Source organism: Phocoena sinus, chromosome 3, assembly GCF_008692025.1.
Source record: "Phocoena sinus isolate mPhoSin1 chromosome 3, mPhoSin1.pri, whole genome shotgun sequence".
NCBI lineage: Eukaryota > Metazoa > Chordata > Mammalia > Artiodactyla > Phocoenidae > Phocoena > Phocoena sinus.
Genome location: NC_045765.1, coordinates 110,355,654 through 110,379,530, shown reverse-complemented (window position 1 = coordinate 110,379,530; position 23,877 = coordinate 110,355,654). Strand labels below are relative to the sequence as shown.

Sequence of the window (23,877 nt, the reverse complement as noted above, 5' to 3'; positions counted from 1 at the left end):
GAATCTTTTAAGATCCTAATTATTTGGCTTCGATATTCCGGATGAGAAACCAGAGGTAGCTTACTTGATATTTTGCTGTGTAGGTATATGTTAAGATTAAAATTTAATTTATCAAATTGAATTAGATTTTGAGTCTTTCAGGTTTCACTTATATTAAAACACATTTCATGTATTTATAGGAAATTTGTATTGCAAAACACAATGAAAAATTCCAGCAGCGCCTTCGGAGTGAAGATGAATATAGAACCCACCACACAGTACAACTAGTAAGTTTGCATGCTGAAAGACTTAGAATAAAACTTCGAATTTTACGTATCTCAAAGTGAATAAAATCTGTAGAGAATAAGAAAATGTTACAGCTAGATGTTAGCAGTAAGTCACTGTTCAGCCATTCCTCAGTGTCCATGGGGAAATTGGTTCCAGGACACCTGCCCTTCCAACTCCCCCAACCTCCGCACCAAAATCTGTGGATGCTCCAGTCCCTTATATAAAATAGCATAGTACTTGCATGTAACTTGTGCACATCCTCCTGTATTCTTCATCTCTAGATTACATGTAATACCTTATATAATGTAAATGCTATGTAAGTAGTTGCCAGTAGGCAAATTCTTCGAGTTTTGCTTTTTGGAACCTTCTGTGGTTTTTTTTGCCCCCTGAGTATTTTCAATCTGAGGTTGTTTGAACCCAAGGATGTGGAACCCACAGGTTCAGAGGCCCAGTTGTGTATATACTTCCTTCTAGCACAGCTTCCTCTACCAGTGCAGTACCACACAAGAGTGGTGTATTTGTTACAGTCTGAACCAACATTGGCACATCATTACCACCCAAAGTCCACAGTTCATCCTTTGTTCTGTACATTCTATTGTTTTTGCTAAATATATACTGACATGAATCCACCATTATAGTATCATACAGAATATTTTCACTGCCCTAAAAATTCCCTGTGCTCCACCTTTTCATACCCCTCTCTCCACAAACTCATAGCAACCACTGATCTTTTGTTTTGCCTTTCCCCCTAATGTTTAATTGGAACCCTATATGTAGCTGTTTCATATTGGCTTATGTAACTTGTAATTTGCACTTAAGGTTCCTCTTTGTATTTGCATGGCATGGTAGATTATTTCTTAGCACTGAACAATATTCCATTGTCTGGATATACCACAGTTTATTTGTCCATTCACCTGGTGAAGACATCTTGCTTCCAAGTTTTGACACTTAAGAATAAAGCTGATAATATGGGAAGGTTTTTGTGTGCACATTAAGTTTTCAGCTCTTTTGGGTAAAATAGCAAAGAGCGTGATTGCTGGATCTTATGGGAAGAGTATGCTTACCTTGTAGGAAGCTGCCAAACTGTCTTCCAAAGTGGCTGTACCATTTTACGTTCTCACTAGCAATGAATTTAGAGTTCCTTTTTAGAGTTCCACATCCTCCATTTAATGTTGTCAGTGTTTTGGAATTTAGCCATTCTAATACATGTGTAGTGGTACCTCATAGTTGTTTTAGTTTGCAGTTCCCTAATGGTGTAGGATGTTGGGCATGTTCTCACAAGGCTTATCTACCGTCTCTACCTCTTCTTTAGTAAGTGTTAGATATTTTGTTCATTTTTAATAAGGTTATTTATTTTCTTATTGTGGATAATAGCCCCTTTCAGATATATCTGTTGCAAATACTTGCTCCTAATCTGTGGCTTGCCTTTTCATTCTTTGACATTATATCGAAGAGCAGTGTTTTTTTTGTTTGTTTTAATATTATTTTTTTTATACAGCAGGTTCTTACAAGTCATCTGTTTTATACATATTAGTGTATATATGTCAATCCCAATCTCCCAATTCATCCCCCCCCACGTGCCGCTTTCCCCGCTTGGTGTCCATACGTTTGTTCTTTACACCTGTGTCTCTTTTTTTGCCTTGGAAACTGGTTCATCTGTACCATTTTTCTAGATTCCACATATATGCGTTAATATACGATATTTGTTTTTCTCTTTCTGACTTACCGCACTCTGTATGACAGTCTCTAGGTACATCCACATCTCTACAAATGACCCAATTTCGTTCCTTTTTATGGCTGAGTAATAGTTCCTTGTATATATGTACCACAACTTTTTTTTTTTTAACATCTTTATTGGAGTATAATTGCTTTACAATGGTGTGTTAGTTTCTGCTTTATAACAAAGTGAATCAGTTATACATATACATATGTTCCCATATCTCTTCCCTCTTGCGTCTCCCTCCCTCACACCCTCCCTATCCCACCCCTCTAGGTGGTCACAAACCACCGAGCTGATCTCCCTGTGCTATGCAGCTGCTTCCCACTAGCTATCTATTTTACGTTTGGTAGTGTACATATGTCCATGCCACTCTCTAACTTCGTCCCAGCTTACCCTTCCCCCTCCCCATATCCTCAACTCCATGTTCTAGTAGGTCTGTGTCTTTATTGGTGTCTTACCCCTAGGTTCTTCATGACATTTTTTTTCTTAGATTCCTTCTATATGTGTTAGCATATAGTATTTGTTTTTCTCTTTCTGACTTACTTCACTCTGTATGACAGACTCTGGCTCCATCCACCTCACCACAAATAACTCAATTGCGTTTCTTTTTAATGGCTGAGTAATATTCCATTGTATATATGTACCACAACTTCTTTATCCATTCATCTGTCGATGGGCATTTAGGTTGCTTCCATGACCTGGCTGTTGTAATTAGTGCTGCAATGAATATTGGGGTGCATGTGCTTTTTTGAATTATGGTTTTCTCTGGGTATATGCCCAGTATATACTGGGTCATATGGTAATTCTATTTTTAGTTTCTTAAGGAACCGCCATACTGTTCTCCATAGTGGCTGTATCCATTTACATTCCCACCAGCAGTGCAAGAGGGTTCCCTTTTCTCCACACCCTCTCCAGCATTTGTTGTTTGTAGATTTTCTGATGATGCCCATTCTAACTGGTGTGAGGTGATACCTCATTGTAGTTTTGATTTGCATTTCTCTAATAATTAGTGATGTTGAGCAGCTTTTCATGTGCCTCTTGGCCATCTGTATGTCTTCTTTGGAGAGATGTCTGTTTAGGTCTTCTGCCACCCCCCCCCCCTTTTTTTTTTTTGCGGTACGTGGGCCTCTCACTGTTGTGGCCTCTCCTGTTGCGGAGCACAGGCTTTGGACACGCAGGCTCAGCGACCATGGCTCACGGGCCCAGCCGCTCCGTGGCATGTGGGATCCTCGCGGACCGGGGCATGAACCTGTGTCTCCTGCATCGGCAGGTGGACTCTCAACCACTGCGCCACCAGGGAAGCCCTGCCCATTTTTTGATTGGGTTTGTTTTTTTAATATTGAGCTGCATGAACTACTTGTATATTTTGAAGATTAATCCTTTGACCATTGATTCGTTTGCAAATATTTTCTCCCATTCTGAGGGTTGTCTTTTCATCTTGTTTGTAGTTTCCTTTGCTGTGCAAAAGCTTTGAAGTTTCATTAGGTCCCATTTGTTTATTTTTGTTTTTATCTCCATTACTCTAGGAGGTGGGTCAAAAAAGATCTTGCTGTGATTTTTGTCAAAGGGTGTTCTTCCTATGTTTTCCTCTAGGAGTTTTATAGTGTCTGGTCTTACATTTAGGTCTTTAATCCATTTTGAGTTTATTTTTGTGTATGGTGTCAGAGAGTGTTCTAATTTCATTCTTTTACATGTAGCTGTCCAGTTTTCCCAGCACCACTTAAGAGGCTGTCTTTTCTCCATTGTATGTCCTTACCTCCTTTGTCATAGATTAGTTGACCATAGGTGCGTGGGTTTATCTCTGGGCTTTCTGTCCTGTTCCATTGATATATATATCTGTTTTTGTGCCAGTACCATATTGTCTTGATTACTGTAGCTTTGTAGTATAGTCTGAAGTCAGGGAGTCTGATTCCTCCAGCTCTGTTTTCTCCCCTCCAGATTGCTTTGGCTATTTGGGGCCTTTTGTGTCTCCATACATTTTAAGATTTTTTTTGTTCTGTTTCTGTAAAAAGTGCCATTGGTAATTTGGTAGGGATTGCACTGAATCTGTAGATTGCTTTGGGTAGTATAGTCATTTTCACAATATTGATTCTTCCAATCCACGAACATGATATATCTCTCCATCTGTTTGTGTCATCTTTGATTTCTTTCATCAGTGTCTTATAGTTTCCTGAGTACAGGTCTTTTACCTTCTTAGGTAGGTTTATTCCTAGGTATTTTATTCTTTTTGTTGCAGTGGTGAATGGGATTGTTTCCTTAATTTCTCTTTCTGATCTTTTGTTGTTAGCATATAGGAATGCAAGAGATTTCTGTGCATTAATTTTGTATCCTGCAACTTTATACCAGATTCATTGATTAGCTCTAGTAGTCTTCTGGTGGCATCTTTAGGATTCTTTATGTATAGTATCATGTCATCTGCAAACAGTGACAGTTTTACTTCTTCTTTTCCAGTTTGTATTCCTTTTATTTCTTTTTCTTCTCTGATTGCCATGGCTAGGACTTCCAAAACTATGTTGAATAATAGTGGTGAGAGTGGACATCCTTGTCTCATTCCTGATGTTAGAGGAAATGCTTTCAGTTTTTCACCTTTGAGAATGATGTTTGTTTTGGGTTTGTCATATATGGCCTTTCTTATGTTGAGGTAGGTTCCCTCTATGCCCACTTTCTGGAGAGTTTTTATCATAAAAGGGTGTTGAGTTTTGTCAGAAGCTTTTTCTGCATCTGTTGAGATGATCATATACTTTTTATTCTTCTATTTGTTAATATGGTATATCACATTGATTGACTTGTGTATATTGGAGAATCCTCGCATCCTGGGGATAAATCCCACTTGATCATGGTGTATGATCCTTTTAATTTGTTGTTGGATTCTGTTTGCTAGTATTTTGTTGAGGACTTTTGCATCTATATTCATCAGTGATATTGGTCTGTAATTTTCTTTTTTTGTAGTATCTTCGTCTGGTTTTGGTATCAGGGTGATGGTGACCTCATAGAATGAGTTTGGGAGTGTTCCTCCCTCTGCAATTTTTTGGAAGAGTTTGAGAAGGATGGGTGTTAGCTCTTCTCTAAATATTTGATAGAATTTCACCTGTGAAGCCATCTGGTCCTGGACTTTTGTTTGTTGGAAGATTTTTAATCACAGTTTAAATTTCATTGGTTGTGATTGGTCTGTTCATATTTTCTATTTCTTCCTTGTTCAGTCTTGGAAGGTTATACCTTTCTAAGAATTTGTCCATTTCTTCCAGGTTGTCTGTTTTGTTGGCATAGAGTTGCTTGTAGTAGTCTCCTAGGATGCTTTGTATTTCTGTGGTGTCTGTTGTAACTTCTCCTTTTTCATTTCTAATTTTATTGATTTGAGTCCTCTCTTTTTCTTGATGAGTCTGGCTAAAGGCTTATCAATTTTGTTTATCTTCTCAAAGAACGAGCTTTTAGTTTTATTGATCGTTGCTATTGTTTTCTTTGTTTCTATTTCATTTATTTCTGATCTGATTTTATGATTTCTTTCCTTCTACTAACTTTGGGTTTGTTTGTTCTTCTTTCTCTAGGTGTAAGGTTAGATTGTTTGACATTTTTCTTGTTTCTTAAGGTAGGATTGTATTGCTATAAACTTTCCTCTTAGAACTGCTTTTACTGCATCCCATAGGTTTTGGATCATTGCGTTTTCATTGTCATTTGTCCCTAGGTATTTTTTGATTTCCTGTTGATTTCTTCAGTGATCTCTTGGTTATTAGTAACGTATTGTTTAGCCTCCATGTGTTTGTGTTTTTTACGGTTTTTTCCCTGTAATTTATTTCTAATCTCATAGCATTGTGGTTGGAAACGATGCTTGATATGATTTCAGTTTTCTTATATTTACCAAGGCTTGATTTGTGACCCAAGATGTGATCTGTCCTGGAGAGTGTTCTGTGTACACTTGAGAAGAAAGTGTAATCTGTTATCAGATGGAATGTCCTATAAATATCAATTAAATCTATCTGGTCTGTTGTGTCATTTAAAGCTTGTGTTTCCTTATTAGGTTTCTGTCTGGATGCTCTGTCCATTGGTGTAAGTGAGGTGTTAAAGTCCCCCACTATTGTTGTGTTACTGTTGATTTCCTCTTTTATAGCTGTTAGCATTTTCCTTATGTATTGAGGTGTTCCTATGTTGGGTGCATATATATTTATAATTGTTATATCTTCTTTTTGGATTGATCCCTTGATCATTATGTAGTGTCCTTCCTTGTCTCTTGTAATAGTCTTTATTTTAAAGTCTATTTTATCTGATATGAGTATTGCTGCTCCAGCTTTCTTTTGATTTCCATTTGCATGGAATATCTTTTTTTTCCATCCCCTCACTTTCAGTCTGTATGTGTCCCTAGGTCTGAAGTGGGTCTCTTGTAGACAGCATATATACGGGTCTTGTCTTTGTATCCATTCAGCCAGCCTATGTCTTTTGGTTGGAGCATTTAATCCATTCACATTTAAGGTAATTATCGATACGTATGTTCATATTACCATTTTCTTAATTGTTTTGGGTTCATTTTATAGGTCCTTTTCTTTTGTTTCCCACTTAGAGAAGTTCCTTTAGCATGTTTTGTAGAGCTGGTTTGGTGGTGCTAGATTCTCTTAGCTTTTGTTTGTCTGTAAAGCTTTTGATTTCTCCATCAAATCTGAATGAGATCTTTTCTGGGTAGAGTAATCTTGGGTTGTAGTTTCTTCCCTTTCATTACTTTAAATATATCATGCCACTCCCTCTGGCCTGTAGTGTTTCTGCTGAGAAATCAGCTGTTAAGCTTATGGGATTCCCTTGTATGTTATTTGTCATTTTTCCCTTGTATCTTTTAATAATTTTTCTTTGTCTTTAACTTTTGTCAATTTGATTACTGTGTGTCTCAGTGTGTTTTTCCTTGGATTTATCCTGCCTGGGGCTCGTTGTGCTTCCTGGACTTGGGTGGCTGTTTCCTTTCCCATGTTAGGGAAGTTTTCGACTATGATCTCTTCAAATATTTCCTCGGGTTCTTTCTCTCTCTCTCCTCCTTCTGGGACCCCTATAATGAGAATGTTGGTGCATTTAATGTTGTCCCAGAGGTCTCTTAGGCTGTCTTCATTTCTTTTCATTCTTTTTTCTTTATTCTGTTCTGTGGCAGTGAATTCTACCATTCTGTCTCCCAGGTCACTTATCCGTTCTTCTCCCTCAGTTACTCTGCTATTGATTCCTTCTAGTGTATTTTTCATTTCAGTTTTTGTATTCTCTGTTTGTTCTTTAATTCTTCTAGGTCTTCATTAAACATTTGTTGCATCTTCTCGATCTTTGCCTCCATTCTTTTTCCGAGGTCCTGGATCATCTTCACTATCATTATTCTGAATTCTTTTTCTGGGACGTTGCCTATCTCCACTTCATTTAGTTGATTTTCCGGGGTTTTATCTTGTTCCTTCATCTGGTACATAGTGCTCTGCCTTTTCATTTTGTGTATCTTCGGTGAATGTGGTTTTCATTCCACAGGCTGCAGGATTATAGTTCTTCTTGCTTCTGCTGTCTGCCCTCTCAATAATTGATATGTTATTAGTATTGAGTCTTCCTATACATGAACAAGGAATATGTCTTTATTCTTCTTTGGTTTCTTTTCTAAGAGTTATAGCTTGCTTCATTGATCTTGTTCACATTTTATTAGATTTATACCTAAATTTATCTATCTGCTTTTTGGGGTGTGGTAATGTAAATAGTTTTGTAGGGGTAATATAAAAGGTTCATAATTCCAGTGTTTCATTGCTGTTACATTAGAAAGCAGTTGGCTTTTATATGTCATCCCTGTACCTTGCAGTCTTGTTATAATTGTGTATTAGTTCTAGTAGCTTTTTTGGTGGTTCTTTGAGATTTTCTATATAGACAATCAGGTCTTATGCAAATAAAGGCAGTTTAGTTATTTTGTAGCAGTCTGTATACCTTTTATTTGCTCTTCTTATTGTGTCAGCTAGGATTTCCAGTAGGGTGTTGAAAAAGAGTGGCGAGGGCTTCCCTGGTGGCGCAGTGGTTGAGAGTCCGCCTGCCGATGCAGGGGATACGGGTTCGTGCCCCGGTCCAGGAAGATCCCACATGCTGCGGAGCGGCTGGGCCCATGAGCCATGGCCGCTGAGCCTGCACGTCTGGAGCCTGTTATTCTGCAACGGGAGAGGCCACGGCAGTGAGAGGCCCACGTACCGCCAAAAAAAAAAAAAAGAAAGAGTGATAAGAGGAGACTTCTTTGTCTTTTCCTGGTCTTAAGAAGGCTTCTAATTTGTTGTGATTAAGAATGACGTTAGCTGCTGTAGGGGTTTTGATGTTATCCTTCAAGCTCATTTCGGCACATATTAGCTAAAACTCTTGAATTTAAACACGTAAGAGTAGCCAAACTACCTGTAAACTGTAAGATTCATCTGAAATCAACAGCAAATTTATTGTATTTTTATTGTTCAGTACCGTTTTCATGGGCCAGGAACTGCTCTGTAAGGAAAGTCAGACTGTGGGCCAGCTTAAGAGTTAAATGAATAAGAATGCCTCCTACTCTCACCATCGGCACCTGCGCTGTCAGCTTGTGATTAAACTCCACACTTAGAATGCGTTCCTTATTGCGTGAAGATTTTGGATTCTGATAAAATGCCAGTATTTTTATGGATGGAGGGACTAATTAGCCTTTTAGAATGAATGAGTATCAAATCCTTTCTCAGAGTTTTACGTGGCAAAGTTGAGTAAAAAGAGGAAATTGATATTTGGGGGAATCTGAAAGATGAATGTCATTTGCCTTATAATTTTGCCTACTACCGACTTTGGGTGGAATACCTCACTGTAGGAGAATGAATCCATTAATCATCAATTCTTCTTAACATGCAAAGCTAGAGGAAAATGAAAGTTGGCTTAGATCAAATCTGGTTTTAAACCACCTTTATCACACACACAAGTGTACGGCTCATAAGTTTTAATTTTCACTAGATGAACATATGCATACAGCTAGCACCAGCTTGTTAAACAATGTTAACAGAAACTCAAAGCCCCTTGTGTCACCATCTAGCATCATCTAGTCAGTATTCCCTACCCACCCTCCACCACCCCCCGCCCCCGCCCGTCACAGAAGGGTAAATTATCTTCGTTAAATAACTTTCCCCTAGCTAGCCAGAGGGGGCCTGTTACTCACTAGGCTCTTAAATACGATACTGTGCTCTATGAAACGTCCATACAAACCCATCAGTTCATGCCTGAACGTGTCTGAAACTTTCTCTTTCCATTTGGGATCTTTAAGATAATAGCATGATCTGACTCTGGTTATACCAGCTGACAGACCAGCAAAATGATCGATCAGTTTTATTTCTGAACTTCACATTCAGCTCTTTGTATATTATGTTCAGAGATGCAGATTCACAGTTTGAAAATGCTGAATATCTCTTAGACACCTAATTTCTTCCTCAAGTACTAAGCACTATATTCATTTGATAATACACTCTAAGTATAGAAAAATCTCTTCATCTCTGAGCCAGTGCCACTCGATAGGCCTTAGAAGACCCTTTGTCCCTGAGTATCCCATGGCATGTATCCCAGCGTGGGAAAGTACAAGCTCACTCCCAATTCCAGGTGGTTACCAGTTGTAAATATGAGATTTTTTCAGTTCCTTCCTTTTGTTGGCTCAGCTGTGTGAATGGAACTGAGTGTGCAGTAGGGGTGAGGAGTTGGGATAAGTTCTTGCCTCACTGTGTCCTTGAGCCATTCTGGGCTTTTCTCTATAAAGGACAGACTCTACATGGGACCTTTATGTCTTTTAATGAAGAGCTCAGGTCATATCTTCTTTAATTTCCCATCTGGAAACCTTTAGGATTATATATAGCAATCTGGGACTGTTACTGAGAGATACGTGACTTTTTATCTACTAATAAATGGCCTTTGCGACTCTCTTAAGACTCCCCAAGTGGGAGCTCTCTAAAGGGGAAAGGTCTTCTTGACCTGCCATAAGAAGAGATGGAAGAATGTTCATCTTTACTCACCCTTGGCACGCCCCTGCACCCTGACCATAAGTTCCATGGGCTGATTTATATACAAAGGATTCAACCCACCTCACCAAGAGAAAGTGGAACCAATCTGTATTGTATGTGATAGTTACATCTCTCTGGGGACGTGGTTGGCCATCGTGGCACTCTTCAGTGCATTCCCTAATTGGTAACTACCTGTCTGTCACCTGACCCTCAGTAGTGAGGTTGTCAAAAGCACTACTCCCACTCTTTATCCTCCTGCCAAGAATTCCACTTTCTTTCCTTTAGAAAGAGCAATTCGTATTTAACTTGGCCAACATTGGGTGGGTGGTGATACTGTTAATCCAGTTTGGGAATACAAAATCAAAGAGGTTTGGGATTGGGGAATGGGAAGGAAAAAAATTGAATGAGGTATTAAAACACACACTTAGATTTGTGGCAAGAGGAACGGGTTCAGTAATAGTAGACATTATCTGCAGAACATCAGGCTCAACCCATATACAATATCTAAATCACCGACCAAGTGGTTATTTTTTGTTTTTAAGGTCAGCTATTTGAGTTAGCAGAATATAGCAGTTACAAGTATTGCATAATAAAATTGTTCAAGCCAGAACCCCAAAGATGAAACATTTTTCAGTTCAGAGAAAATATTTACAGAGTAAACGTCTTTTAATTGGTAGGTCATGCAGAAAGTGAAACAACAATGTAATTTCAATTAAAACTGATAGTGTTTCCTGCCACAGAACATTGCTTAATACATCATTCTTTCGAGTAATCCAGCTTACATATTGGGAGAACTCTCTTTTTTTCTATTAATGATAAAATATAATGGGACACATCGTAATGGAATTACTTTTTTTTTTAACCAGAAAAGAGAAAAATTACATGATGAAGAAGAAAGAAAAAGTGCCTGGGTTAGCCAAGAAAGACAGAGAACACTGGATAGACTTCGAACCTTTAAACAGGTAGTAAAAGTATGGTCAATTTATTATTTTTCATTGCTTTTTAAACAGAGGTACATATATACTCCTATTGTAAGATTTCTTTTATGAGAAAAACTTGATTTTCCCTTTATTATCTAGAAAACAATTTTAGTTATGGCAGTCCTTGGCTTACCACTTCAGTGATAGAAGAGGAATGGTCAGGGCCTCTGGGAAGCCTGGATTCATTCCTCTTGAATTTAATAGTTCACAACTGACTGTCCATTTTAAGCATCAACTTGTTATTAATTCTGTGTACATCAACACTGTGGTGTAATAATCTGGCCAATGGCAGAATTAGAGGGTGGATCAACATACGTGAGAAATGCTTCAGCAGTTCTCTTGCCAGGCTTATCCATGACTCTGGACACTGATATCACAGCAGCTAAGCATTTCCTTGGAATGTGCTTAAACTAGGTAGTTCTGGTTCTTAGCAGCACTCAAGAGCCTTATTCCTACTCTTTATTCTGAGGGGTCTCCTTATAGGTGAAGGGAGCTTTTGATCAAGTGAAAGAGTGGGGGTGGGTGGAAATGGGGTCCTTAACACAAGGATAAGCTTTGTGTTAAGAAAATGTGGTCTGCCAAATGCATTAATGCTAGGTTTTACCATAGTAAAAGAATGAGAGTTCTGTGTATCAGTACTCCAAAACATTTCATTCATTCTCCTTCTATTCTATCATAAAATGCATATATTGTTTTCAGAGCTTTAAAAAAATGCCATGTTACCCTTTGAAGAACATTAATGTTTTAATTTTTTATCTGTAAGCATTTGAAAATACATGTAAGAATCTAAGAATAGTTTTTTAGCTTTCTGCCTACCAATAGCATATATATATTTGACATCATTTGTTTTTTATTTTACACTGCTACTATTTTCCCATTTAAATTAGTACTTTTTATTCACTAAAGATCTTTCTTTAATCATGTGGTAATTCTGAACAGTTGACCTCTTAAGTGGATAAGAGGGGAGAAGGATTTGATGATAAGCAAATAATAAAGAATTTGGTGATAATTATTTGTAAGGTATTACATTTTGGTATTTTGGTTTTCAGTATATTTTCCCTGAAAAATCACAAAAGCTCTAAAATAAAATCTTGCATTGGAGGGAGAAAATAAACAGCCATTTGTTCATAAATTGTAATCTAACCAGTTATAATGACTTCTGATTTCTTAGAGATACCCAGGCCAGGTCATACTTAAATCAACCAGATTGCGACTGGCTCACGCAAGAAGAAGAAGTGCAGCCAGTCCCGTGTCCTGTGAAGACCAGTGTGACCCTCTGCCAGGAGCGCTACAGGTAGAAGAGAAAAGTGAGGGAGTGGAGGGAGGAAGGGGCAAGCTCGGGTCATCACAGACAACAGAAGCCCAAAGCCTCACACAGCTTGAAGACAATTCATCAGCACAACTTGAAGCTACTTCGTTACCTCCCGGTGGTGTTACCTCTGAACCGCCTCCCGCCACATCTCCTCCACTTCTGAGTAAGATTGACCCTAAACCAGGTTCTGCCACAGCAGATCCACTCCCCCCACCTCTTCCTCCGGCACCTCCCCCGCCACCTCCTCCTCCTCCACCACCACCGCCTCTGCCTGTCGGTAAAGACGGGGCCCCAGAGACACTGGAGGAAGGTCTGCCTAGAGTGGAGGGGAACGAGAAGAGGATCCCAGAGTCAGCTAGTGCCCCCTCAGCACACCTCTTCGACAGCAGCCAGCTCGTCAGTGCCAGGAAGAAGCTCAAAAAGACTGCTGAAGGTTTGCAGAGGAAGAGAGGTGAGTTAAAAAAAGATTTTTGAGTTCATCTGTTGACTGAGGCATGTAGTTAAAGGACTGTTTATTTCCTAGGACATTACAAAGCTTTAAACATTTTATTTTTGGACATCATTTGATAGCAAACAGGTTTTCAGGGTCTCAGCATGGCAGAATTCTTACCAACCCATGTTTGCACACGTGTACAAACACAAATATGGACCTGCTTGAGCTCTTAGCGATGCTTTTTAAATTATATCTTTTGACTTGATCTATTTGGTAACATGTATTATGTGGCTCCTTTTGTGTTACAATATGATTTTAAATCTCAGAAATACAAGAAAAGGGAAGCTGTCTGGTCAGGAGAACATTGGCAAAACCATGTAACATTTGGCTACATATTTATTGAGGACTCTGGCATATCTTTTATAAAGAAGCAAAGAAGAATAGGGAGTAATATGTATATTTTATTGCATGTCAGATATGCCTTAATAAAGATGTTTTTGAAAACAGCAAATAATTTTGGCCCTTAGGAGCTTTAGCATTCATGGAGAGAACATTTTATTTGTATATTACTTTTTAATCTGAGAGACCATCCTATAAAATATTTCTTACCATAGCCCAAGTAGAATTTCATATGTAAAGCAGTTATTAAAAACACACACACACACACACACACACACACACACACACACCCACACACACACACACACACACACAGTCACCATAATGAACCAGAATTTAATTTTTTAAAATTAAATGTGCAGTGCAGTCACTGTCTGAATTTGATTGGACTTTTGCATTATGGAAACTCTTTAGGAGTCTCACCCATAATAATACTAAAGATCACCCCCCAGCTCCCAATCTGCTCACTTCTCTCACATGAGAAATGATAGGAATACCAGTAATGCCTGACATGGAATTTGGGTCTTGGGATTTTTTTAAACAAGCATAATTAGTATCCCCTGTGTTCTGGCAACGTTGTGTCCATGCTTCATGGTCCCTTCTCTAGATATATTTTTAGCATTCTGGGCTATTACAGTCCTAAAGTCTGGAGGTTATACAGTTCCTGACTCTAAGTGCAATCATAATTGTTCTCTTTCATTTTCTAAAGTGAGCTCACCCATGGATGAGGTGCTAGCTTCCTTGAAGCGTGGTAGTTTTCATCTGAGAAAGGTTGAACAACGAACTCTGCCTCCTTTTCCTGATGAAGATGATAATAATATCTTGGCACAAATAAGGAAGGGGGTAAAATTGAAGAAGGTACAGAAGGAAGTCTTGAGAGAATCCTTCACGCTTCTGCCCGACACGGACCCTCTAACACGGAGCATCCATGAAGCTCTTAGAAGAATCAAAGAAGCATCCCCTGAGTCAGAGGATGACGAGGAGGCTTTGCCTTGCACAGACTGGGAAAACTAACAAGTAAATGGTCTTACTTTTCTTCAGTAGTGTTCCAGTAATACAGCTTTTGTATTGGATGATGAGGTCTGTTATACGTCATTGAATCTGAGGTTCATTATTTATTATACAGCTCAGTTATAGCCTGGATCATAACTTCAGGTTTTACTTCTGTAGTTTCTGGAAACATAACAAAAAAAGTACAGAGATGTTCCTGTGTAAATGCTGTGTTTTTTTATATCCTGCTCATTAAAAATTTCTTCAGTACAAGCTATATCCCAAGTAAAAAGGATAGTCTTATTCTAGTAAAGTGACAGTCTTATTCTAGCTTTAAAAAAACAGAAAAGGTTTTTTCTAACTTAGGTATTTCAGTTGCAAACTGTTATGCGTATTGAATTTTGATGTTTTGTTAGCTGCCCACAAGGGAATCTAGAAAAGTCATTGCATTGTCGGATTATTTAGCTTTCTAAGCCTTTAAAGTTTATCATTTAGGGCTTATTGTAATTACTGCATTGTCTAGATAAAATGGAAGCTGACATAATATACATATCTTATTGAGTACCCTGTGGGAATTGGTACACATCTGGCATTCTCCCAAGGTAATACAGAGCTGTCCCCCACTACGCTTTAATAAGCTAATTTATATAGTTATGTGGCACAAATTATGCTAACTACATAGAATTGGTAAAGATAACACATGCTATAAATCAAATAGTATATCAAATTGCTGATGACCATAACTGAAATATTATTTGTGCAAATATAAAGTATGCAAATATATTCTATTAATCATTATGCTCTCTTGATGGAATATGTTTCTGTGGGCTTTACAAAAGGGGGAAGTAGGTGGGAGTAGGTAAAGGAAGAATCACTGTGCCTGATATTAAGAACTACCAGGGGGGAGCTTACTAAAAATGCATATTCGGGCTTCCCTGGTGGCGCAGCGGTTGGGAGTCCGCCTGCCGATGCAGGGGACGCGGGTTCGTGCCCCGGTCCAGGAAGATCCCACATGCCGCGGAGCGGCTGGGCCCATGAGCCATGGCCGCTGAGCCTGCGCATCTGGAGCCTGTGCTCCGCAGCGGGAGAGGCCACAACGGTGAGAGGCCCGTGTACCGAAAAAAAAAAAAAAATTTTTAAAAATGCATATTCACGGCCTTCACTCCCAAAGATTCTGAAAGAGTGGAACTGATACATATGTAGGCATACATCTGGATTTTAAAGACTTATTACAAAAAGATAAAACCCAGAAACTGTGTCATTAGTTTTTAAAATATTGATTAAATGTTGGAAGATACTATTTTGGATATATCAAAATATTACTAAAAGCAGTTTTTACCCTTTTGGGCATGGGTCCATCAGGAAAATGTGCCAATTCCACACTCCCCACCTCCACCCCTCCCCACCAGCATCTGCACTGTAGCTTAACAGAAAGCATGGAAAATCTTGATGAGTGGTTGGGCGTTAATTAACGTTCATGTGCTCTAACCAACATCTGATAGTAACACCGTCTGCCATGGCCATGGGTCTTTTGACTGTTGGCACCCTTTCTTCCTGTTAGTTGTAGAGGCCTTAATTATCGGTCACTTATTGTTTTTGGATCCCCAAATAATTTCAAACTATTTGTGCTTGTACATATGTACACCATGCTTTGTAGAGGAATGTAAATGTGTCCACTCAAGTGTGTGAGTGTGTCTAGAGACTCGGGTGTGCCTGACTGGGAATCTTTCCCACACTGGATGACTGTAGATTGTGTCCCACTTCACAGTGCTTGCTACCTCTTGCCTTGTCCCCTTCAGCATGTAGCTTCTCAGTAAACCCCTAAACCTATGCCAGAAGCTACCATGTTGGCACTGATTAGGTGATCCCAGTGCTGGACCTTCACATAAGCATGCATTTCGTATATTCAAGTAGCTGGGATGTTACTTACAGCTTTTGGCTGCTAATTTAACCTTATGTCAGGTGTTAAGAATATGTCCATAATGAATACCACTCTGAAAATCGCCTAAAACCTTCCCCTTTTTTGGCTGATTGTTCATGGCTGGTGTATGTAGTATAATGTGGAGAGGAACAATGAAATACTGCCAGAAAATGCATGAACTGGGATAGTGGCAAAGTCACTGAAGACTAAATGTATCCCACACCAGAAGCAAACCACAGACTAGTTGTGATCCCTACCAGTTGAGCAGCCATTGATAAAGAGCTATATATCACTGCCTGTGTGTGGTCTTAGGGAGTCTTTTTTTTTTTTTTTAATATTTTATTTATTTATTTATTTGGCTGTGCTGGGTCTTAGTTGCGGCATGTGGGATCTTTTTAGCTGTTGCATGCAGGCTCTTAGTTGTGGCATGCAGGATCTTGTTCCCTGACCAGGGGTTGAGCCCAGGCCCCCTGCACTGGGAGCGTGGAGTCTTAACCACTGAACCACCAGGGAAGTCCCTAGGAAGTCATTTTTAAAGGCTCTGAACTTTTAGACACTTTTCTACAGATGGCTAAAAAGGCTGTAATTTGTATTTCCTATTAATTGGTTTCTTATAGATTCAAAATAATTAATTACATACTTGTTTTTGAAGAACTAATTTCTTAAAACTTCATGAAATAAAAACTGAAGGTCCTGGACATGTTCAGCTTCATCCTCCTCTAAAAACTCATCTCAGACCTAGCCATAGGTAATAGTATCTTTGAAGGGGTTTTCTAAATGTAAGGGAATATATATAATTGTATAGACTTTTTATTATTTCTAACTTGTTTCCTGTGGGGTCCTTCTTAAACTCATGAGTATAATGATGGTGTCCGATAGAAATATAATGTGAGCCACATTAAAAAAGTTAAAAGTGATGGGTGAAATTGATTCCAGTAATATTTTACTAAATGATATATCCAAAAGAGTATCTTGTCAATATCTTTACTTTTTTTTTTTTTGGGTACTGAGTCTTCAAAATCCGGTGAGTATTTTACACTTACTAGTAGCACCATCTCAGTTTGGATGCCAAGTATTCATTGGTTACATTGAACAGTCGTACCAAAACAACCAAGTTGTGCTTAATGGAAAAGTATTTTTTACAGAGTTTTAGATTTTAATTTAAGTCAAATTCAAATCACTTTCTCAGTCACGCTAGACATATTTCAAGTCCTCAAAAGCCACATGTCAGCTTTTATCTGACAAGTAGGCCATATATATGTTTCTCCTGTGCTGTGGGTCAGCGCATGGATCTCAAACACAACTATTTTGAATTTTACAAAGTCCTGGTAAAGTCATCCATTTAAAGACAGTACTAGCTCTGTCCTCTAAATCTCAATTATAATGACAACTCTCTCTGGTGTATTTTAAACTTGCCATTTGATAGCTCTTATTATACTGACAGTTTTTGAGGCAAAGATTTTAGATTGTATTTATCTTTTTAGTGTATAGTTTTGACATAAATGTTAAGAGTAAAAGGAAGAAAAGTGAAAGTGAATCTAACATACAACCTTTTTAAAAAACTCTTTTTCCCAGCTTTATTGAGAATAATTGGCGTACATCACTGTATAAGGTTAAGGCGTACAGCATGATGGTTTGATTTACATATATTGTGAAATGATTGCCACAGTAGGTTCAGCCAACATCCATCTTAAAGAAAAGAAAGAAAAAGGAGAGAAAATAAAAAATATTCTCCTGTGACGAGAACTCTTTAGGATTTACTCTCTTAGCTACTTTCCTGTATATCACACAGCAATGTTAACTATAGTCATCTTGACATATGACCTTTCAACAGTGATCAAAATCCATGTTCAAATTTTGTTTTACTTTTTTTTTAAGAATACAAACATATCCTTTTGTAAGATGTTTTTTATACATCATCTATATAAAAAGGTCATTTGAAAGAAAAAACCATCAGTGTTCATACTGGATTTTGTGAAGGGTATGAGGGAATATATATACATACTGTCTTTAATAGGCTGTCCTTTTTAACATACAGTATTACTTTGTTTGTAAACAGGTGACTCAACAGAATGAAAAAAATACCTACAGTTGAACATCGGCTCTTACAAAATTGTAAACATGTGGTCCCACAATTGGATTCCATTAGATCCAAAGTGTATTGGCTCAGATGTGTGAAAAAGGAAGCACAATTGGCAAGTTATCACTTTTCCAGTCATTCCAACAGATGGTGGTTAACATGAGTTTTAGATGTGCAATGTTCCTGACTGCAACGGAGAAAAGGCCTTGTGAAGATTCCTGTTTTTTAAGCACCTTCTCCACCTGTCTACCCATTTACATCCTTGTAGTGGCCAGTAAAGCTAGGAGTCGCTATGAGTTGGAAGAACACTGGGTTGACAGATCTACTGTGAGCTGCGTTGAGATTGCTTTGAAATCCATCGTTCAGTGCACTGAATAGTCATCTGCCCAGAATACAGAGCTTCTTCCATATCAGCTTAAATAGTGTGACATTCTGAAAAAGAAGTTAATCATGATAGCTATAGGGCAGGAATTGGAAGAAATCAGATGGAAATGCACTGATAATTCCCACATTACTCATCTACAAAGGAATTTTCATAAAGATGTTCCACAACATCTGAAAAGATACATAACCATGGAGATACACCTATAAATGTGTTTACCACAACGTGATACATTTAACATGACCTATTTTTAGAATCCCACACACTTAGAATTTGTAAGGTTTCAGAGTAAAAATTTCCATGCTTTTAAATAGCCCTTCATAACTGTGAATTTATAATAGTTTGAATTTTATGTGCAGCATTGTTTATGGGAAGCAATACTTTGTAATTTGATATTGCAAATTATTTTTAGTCTTTGTTTGAACTATTGCTTGATTACTATAACTCAACATGACTTTCCTATTGAGAATCAAAAATCAGGATTCAATAGTAGGGATGCAGATCTTAAGTCTTTTTTAACATGCACCATTTGTTTTTATTTTTATGCTCCACAATGGAAAAAAAAAACGTGCTCTACAAATTTACAGAAAGTAGACGGGCAGAAAAGCCTCTTTGGCTGGCATTTCACATGCTTGGAGTTGAATTTTGGGAGAGAGGCTTTGTTATCGTCACTAAATTCTTAAACATATGTATGTAGCTCTAGGTGCTGATTTTGCTGTAATGGAGTCCTGAAGAATGCATGGAGCTGATACGAATTCTCAGCAGGACTGTTGTGGGCTTGAATGAAGGTAGATATGTTGGACCCAGTTTACAGTACTCTGTAGAGTGTAATTCTGTGTAAGACAGGTCTTGGCCATTATATGAATGGCTGACATACCAAAATGAACTTTCTTTCTTATGAGGCAATTCTCTGGCCTAGACCCAGAAAGCAGTCCTGAAGTAAAAGCCCTCAAATGTATCTGAATTAGTGATCCTGAAGGACAAAAATGCTCACACCTTTGTTACTTGAAAATGTTATTTCCTTTAAAATAATTATGGAGAAAATTTTCTGGCAACAGGTTATATAAAACAAAATCTGCTTAAATATTGACTATGTTTATTGATGAGAATATGAGCATTTTCACAATATATTGGCTTTATTCTAGCCTCATTCTTACACCTTGTCTGAGAATATTAGGAATACAGATCTAATATAAAATTAATCTCAGTCCCCTGATTACAGTGGGGATGGGTTATAGATTTTTGTAACACACCTTCAGCAACGCATTGAAACATGCCTTTTAACCTAAAGAATGATTGATTTGATTGATATATTTGAAAAAAATTTTTAAAGCAAATTTGCAAATCTTAAGTCACGTATCTATTTTATGCCTTTGGATGCTTGTTCATAACAGTTTTTTCAGTTTTGTTTCATTTATTGACATTTAGAAAAATACAGGAGGATCTTATGTCATTATTGACAGCAGAAGCACTGGAACCTTAATATGTCTAGAGGAAATTGCTACCCACTTAGTGTTATAGCTGGGATTCCATTAAGAGACAATGCTCACTTTTAAAAGGGTCGTATAATCTGTTCTCCTGAGCCATGTTGTAATGAGTCTCTAGCAAAGAATGCAGGGTGTTCAGATCTGCATGAATCCTTCAGGAGTGTATCCACAGCTAGAAGCATACCCCACCACAGCACTCCTTGAAGGTTGTCCTCACACTTGTAGAGCCTCATTAGCAACCCCTGTGCTCATTCTCTGGTAGCAACTTTCTCTCCAACACATCCACTTCCCTTCCTCTGGATTCAGGTTCCTCCTTCCACAAAATTACATGTTACTATAGGTCATCAACCTTTGGAGTTCTCACAAATATTAGAATTTCAGATAACTACAGTCCATGTGTCCAGTTGAATCCACATGTCAATTAAAAAGCAGTTTTAGAGCCCAACAAAAATTATATAAGCATGGTTTCCTTCTTATTCTTGCCCCTAATAAAATGAGCATCTTTGTCCTTGGTATAAAATTTGTATATATTGTTATGATGGTACTTATATATGATCATGTTTCCAGTCCCAAATTTGCCTGTACTACTTATATGGTTTAAAATACTTGACAGTTATATTTCTGTTAATGTATCATTTCTGTATCAAGAATCTACAAACAGCTGCTTGCTTATGCTGAATCAATTTAGCAGTTAATTTACCAATCTAGTCTCAACTGCAGCATACTTAAAATAGGGAAACAAGTAGGTGATGACCTGGATGTCTGGTGGTTAATGTTACTGCTCACTTGAATGTCAATTTTGAACATCTCTTCTACTAATACGACTAAAATCATGGATATATAATCAAGGTGGCCTGTATAGGAAAGGTATTCCTAATGACTTAAAATCCTGGTGGTCCTGTAGGGTAGCAGTATGAGGAAGAAATACCTAGCTAAAGAGGAATTTTAAAAGATGAGAATTGCTCACTTCGTGTATATTTTATAGGTTTACTGAGTTTGTGAGCGGTATAAAAACAATCATTCTTTAGTTCTTCATTGTGGAACGGAAACATTTCTATAAAATACACAGCTCTAACAGTTCATCAGGTGTAGTATTTCCACAGTGAGAATATGGGGGCTTTTCTCATTATGCGAACCCACAGAATGTTTTCTACTCTATATAATGGGGGTGGGGGAGCCTTGCTTCTACAAAGCTGAACTATGTAGCAATATTTGTTAACATGTGGCATGACGTCTCTATGTCATAAAATGTGATGTGTTAGATTGTAAAGCATACTTTGGCCATAGCAGACACTAAGAATTAAAACTCTTGTATCAGTGGGACAAAAATCAATGGGCAGTACCCTCTCTGTTTGGAATGGGACCAGTATACAATTAATAGAATTTAAATCTATACATTCCCTAAGACTCCATTTTTAAATTGCATTCATTGCGTGTGTGCATAAGGAAAGCTTTTCTTTCACTAAATACGAGCTTGTTTTTTTAACCTCTATAATTTAATTATTATGTACTTAACATCAGATACCAACCTGTAAAGTGCTAATGGGTCCCTAAAGGCCTTATCAGGGAGTTGAAATTTCATATACTTATACCAGGTTATTTGTAAAAAGTCTTTTTGAACAGCTGTAAAACATTTAAAAACTGTGGCAGATGCATTGTTAACATGCATCCATTTGATAGTGATAGCAGAAACCTGAACAAGTTTTACCTAATTCTTGCACTGAGTTTAAATAATATAAAATGTGCATTTTAAATAGATTTTATTTCCCATTTATTGCTTAGCATAGAAGAACAACTATGCTTAGAGGATCGACCACAAGATTGATTTTTAGATGGAAGAGAGGTAAGAAAGTAGAAGCACCTTACTATTGGAGCATGTTGCATTCGTTTAGTGCTACTGAACAATGCAGTAGTTATTTCTGAACTTTGCTGCAAAGTGCTCTTTATTTAAAGCACATTAAAGTCTCTGCTTAATTGCTTTGTAAAATGAAGCAGTGGTATTTTTTATCCTATAAATATAGTCTAACTTAAAAGTTTTTCCTACAAAACGAGTTTATATTGCTGCCTAAACTATCATCTATGTAAAGGATTTTTAAAGGCAAGAGGGAGTCTGGATTCCATGTGTGTGTGTCTGTTTGCCCATTGAATTATTTCAAAGATATGTTCATTCTGAAATTTTCTGTTTTACCCACAGTAAATGTACAGCTTGGTATTTGAGGGACTTGATTGATGGAAATCCAAATTCATGTGTCTCTCCCCTTCTCCAAACACATTTATTATGCCACTGTAAGGTGCATGTACAGAAAATACTTCTGAGGCTGATACATTAAATATTTTATCAATGTTATCTTATACTGAATCTCAAAGCAGTCATTTGTTTTGAGGATTAAGAGAAAGTTTTGGGTTTTTTGGTCAGGTATGACTAAGAGAGGCTCCAATTGGTGAGTTAAGGAAAGTCTGTGGTAAGTGATTTGAGAGGTATACTAAAGGTGTGGGTGTTGGTTAAAGAGTTCGGTTTTAACAAGGGAATTTTTTTTTTTAATTTGCATGTTCTGTGGTTAACTATCAAAGAGTGCAACAGGTTATTCCAGCTTTTCCCAGTACTAATTATATTGGTTTTAAGAATTCTTCATAATCACAGGATGACATTTTCCCTTCATTTGTGACCAAAGAAGGGTAGACAGTACAACCCATGCAAGTGACTTGTGACTTTTTCGACTTGGACAGAATCCCCACTGTTCCATTGTATTTCTTATTGTACTATATGTCTTGCAAAGTGTGAAACCATAATGTATAATTTATGAAAAATCGAAGGCTACAGATCCTTTTGCATGAATAAAAGCCCATTAGGGCGAATGAAACTGGTATGTTCTTTTAGCCTTTCTGGTTAAATGAAAATTTTAATGGCAAACCAATTCACCACTTACTAGCTTTGTGCAATATTAAGCAAAACACTAGCACACTGTGCTTGGCTTTTCAGGATGGCTTTAACACCGTTACACTAAATGGACAGTGTGCAGAATGTAAGTGACAACTCCTGCACATTTTACAGTACTTAAATATGCTCAGTTAACATTCTAAAGTATTAAAAGTACAAAGAAAAAAAACTAAGCAAGCATTTAGAGCAATACTATGAAATCTCCAGTAATGGTTTTGACTGTTGCCTTTTGCTCTTTAGTGCAACTTTCTGCATTGTAATTATTGTATCGCTTTGTATTTCATGTTTTTTACACTCACGACTTCAAAGTACTTGTACACTAAGTATTGCAATCCCCTTTCTCTTCTTGTACATGCAATATAACAACACAGTTTTGGTGCTTAACAATATTCCTTTTTTCTTTAATAAAAGATATTTATTGAGTTGAGCTCATTTTGTTTGTTTAAAATAGCAGTGGTGGAATATGATGTCACTTCATTTCTAATAAGAAGGAGCATAGCGAGTTGTGCATTTGTTACCACACGATGAACAGGATTCAGACTCTCCACCCCTGTGCTTCTGCCTCTTCCCAGCCCCCGTTTGTAACAAAATATGGTTTAGAAATGTTGACCTCCAAAGTTGGAAGGTCCTTAAATGCCTTTCATTTTTTTAGCAATTTGTGATCCTCTAAATTGGGGGAGATTAAGGGAGACACTTCTCCCAAGGAAGGGCCTTTACTTCCATGTATTCCCTCCATAAATATATCTGAAACTAAACAGAGGGCTTTGATTACTAGATAGTTTTTCTGTGAGAGTTTAGAGAATGGACTTAATAGAAGTGCTTTGGCCAAACTGACAGAATCACCTTCTGCCTCAAAACGAATTAGTTAGTTAACACATTAATTCAGCTCTCGACACAGTACATCCTGGTCCACCCTTGGCAAGATCATGCTGTGGCTGGTTTGGAATGGGCTTTACTGGGTGACTTAGCAAGACAGGCGACAGCCTCCCCTG

General features: G+C 37.7%; 1 protein-coding gene across 1 annotated transcript in view; it reads left to right on the top strand.

The window, feature by feature from the left end:
* JMY (junction mediating and regulatory protein, p53 cofactor) overlaps positions 1 to 23,312 on the top strand; it is a 73,671-nt gene extending 50,359 nt beyond the window's left edge. Inside the window, exons 7-11 of the mRNA XM_032627739.1 lie at positions 180 to 266; positions 10,830 to 10,925; positions 12,115 to 12,706; positions 13,797 to 14,104; positions 18,058 to 23,312. Coding sequence (XP_032483630.1) covers positions 180 to 266; positions 10,830 to 10,925; positions 12,115 to 12,706; positions 13,797 to 14,101 — 1,080 coding nt within the window. The 3' untranslated portion in view covers positions 14,102 to 14,104; positions 18,058 to 23,312. The remainder of the gene's footprint in view (positions 1 to 179; positions 267 to 10,829; positions 10,926 to 12,114; positions 12,707 to 13,796; positions 14,105 to 18,057) is intronic.
* Positions 23,313 to 23,877: the final 565 nt, after the last annotated feature.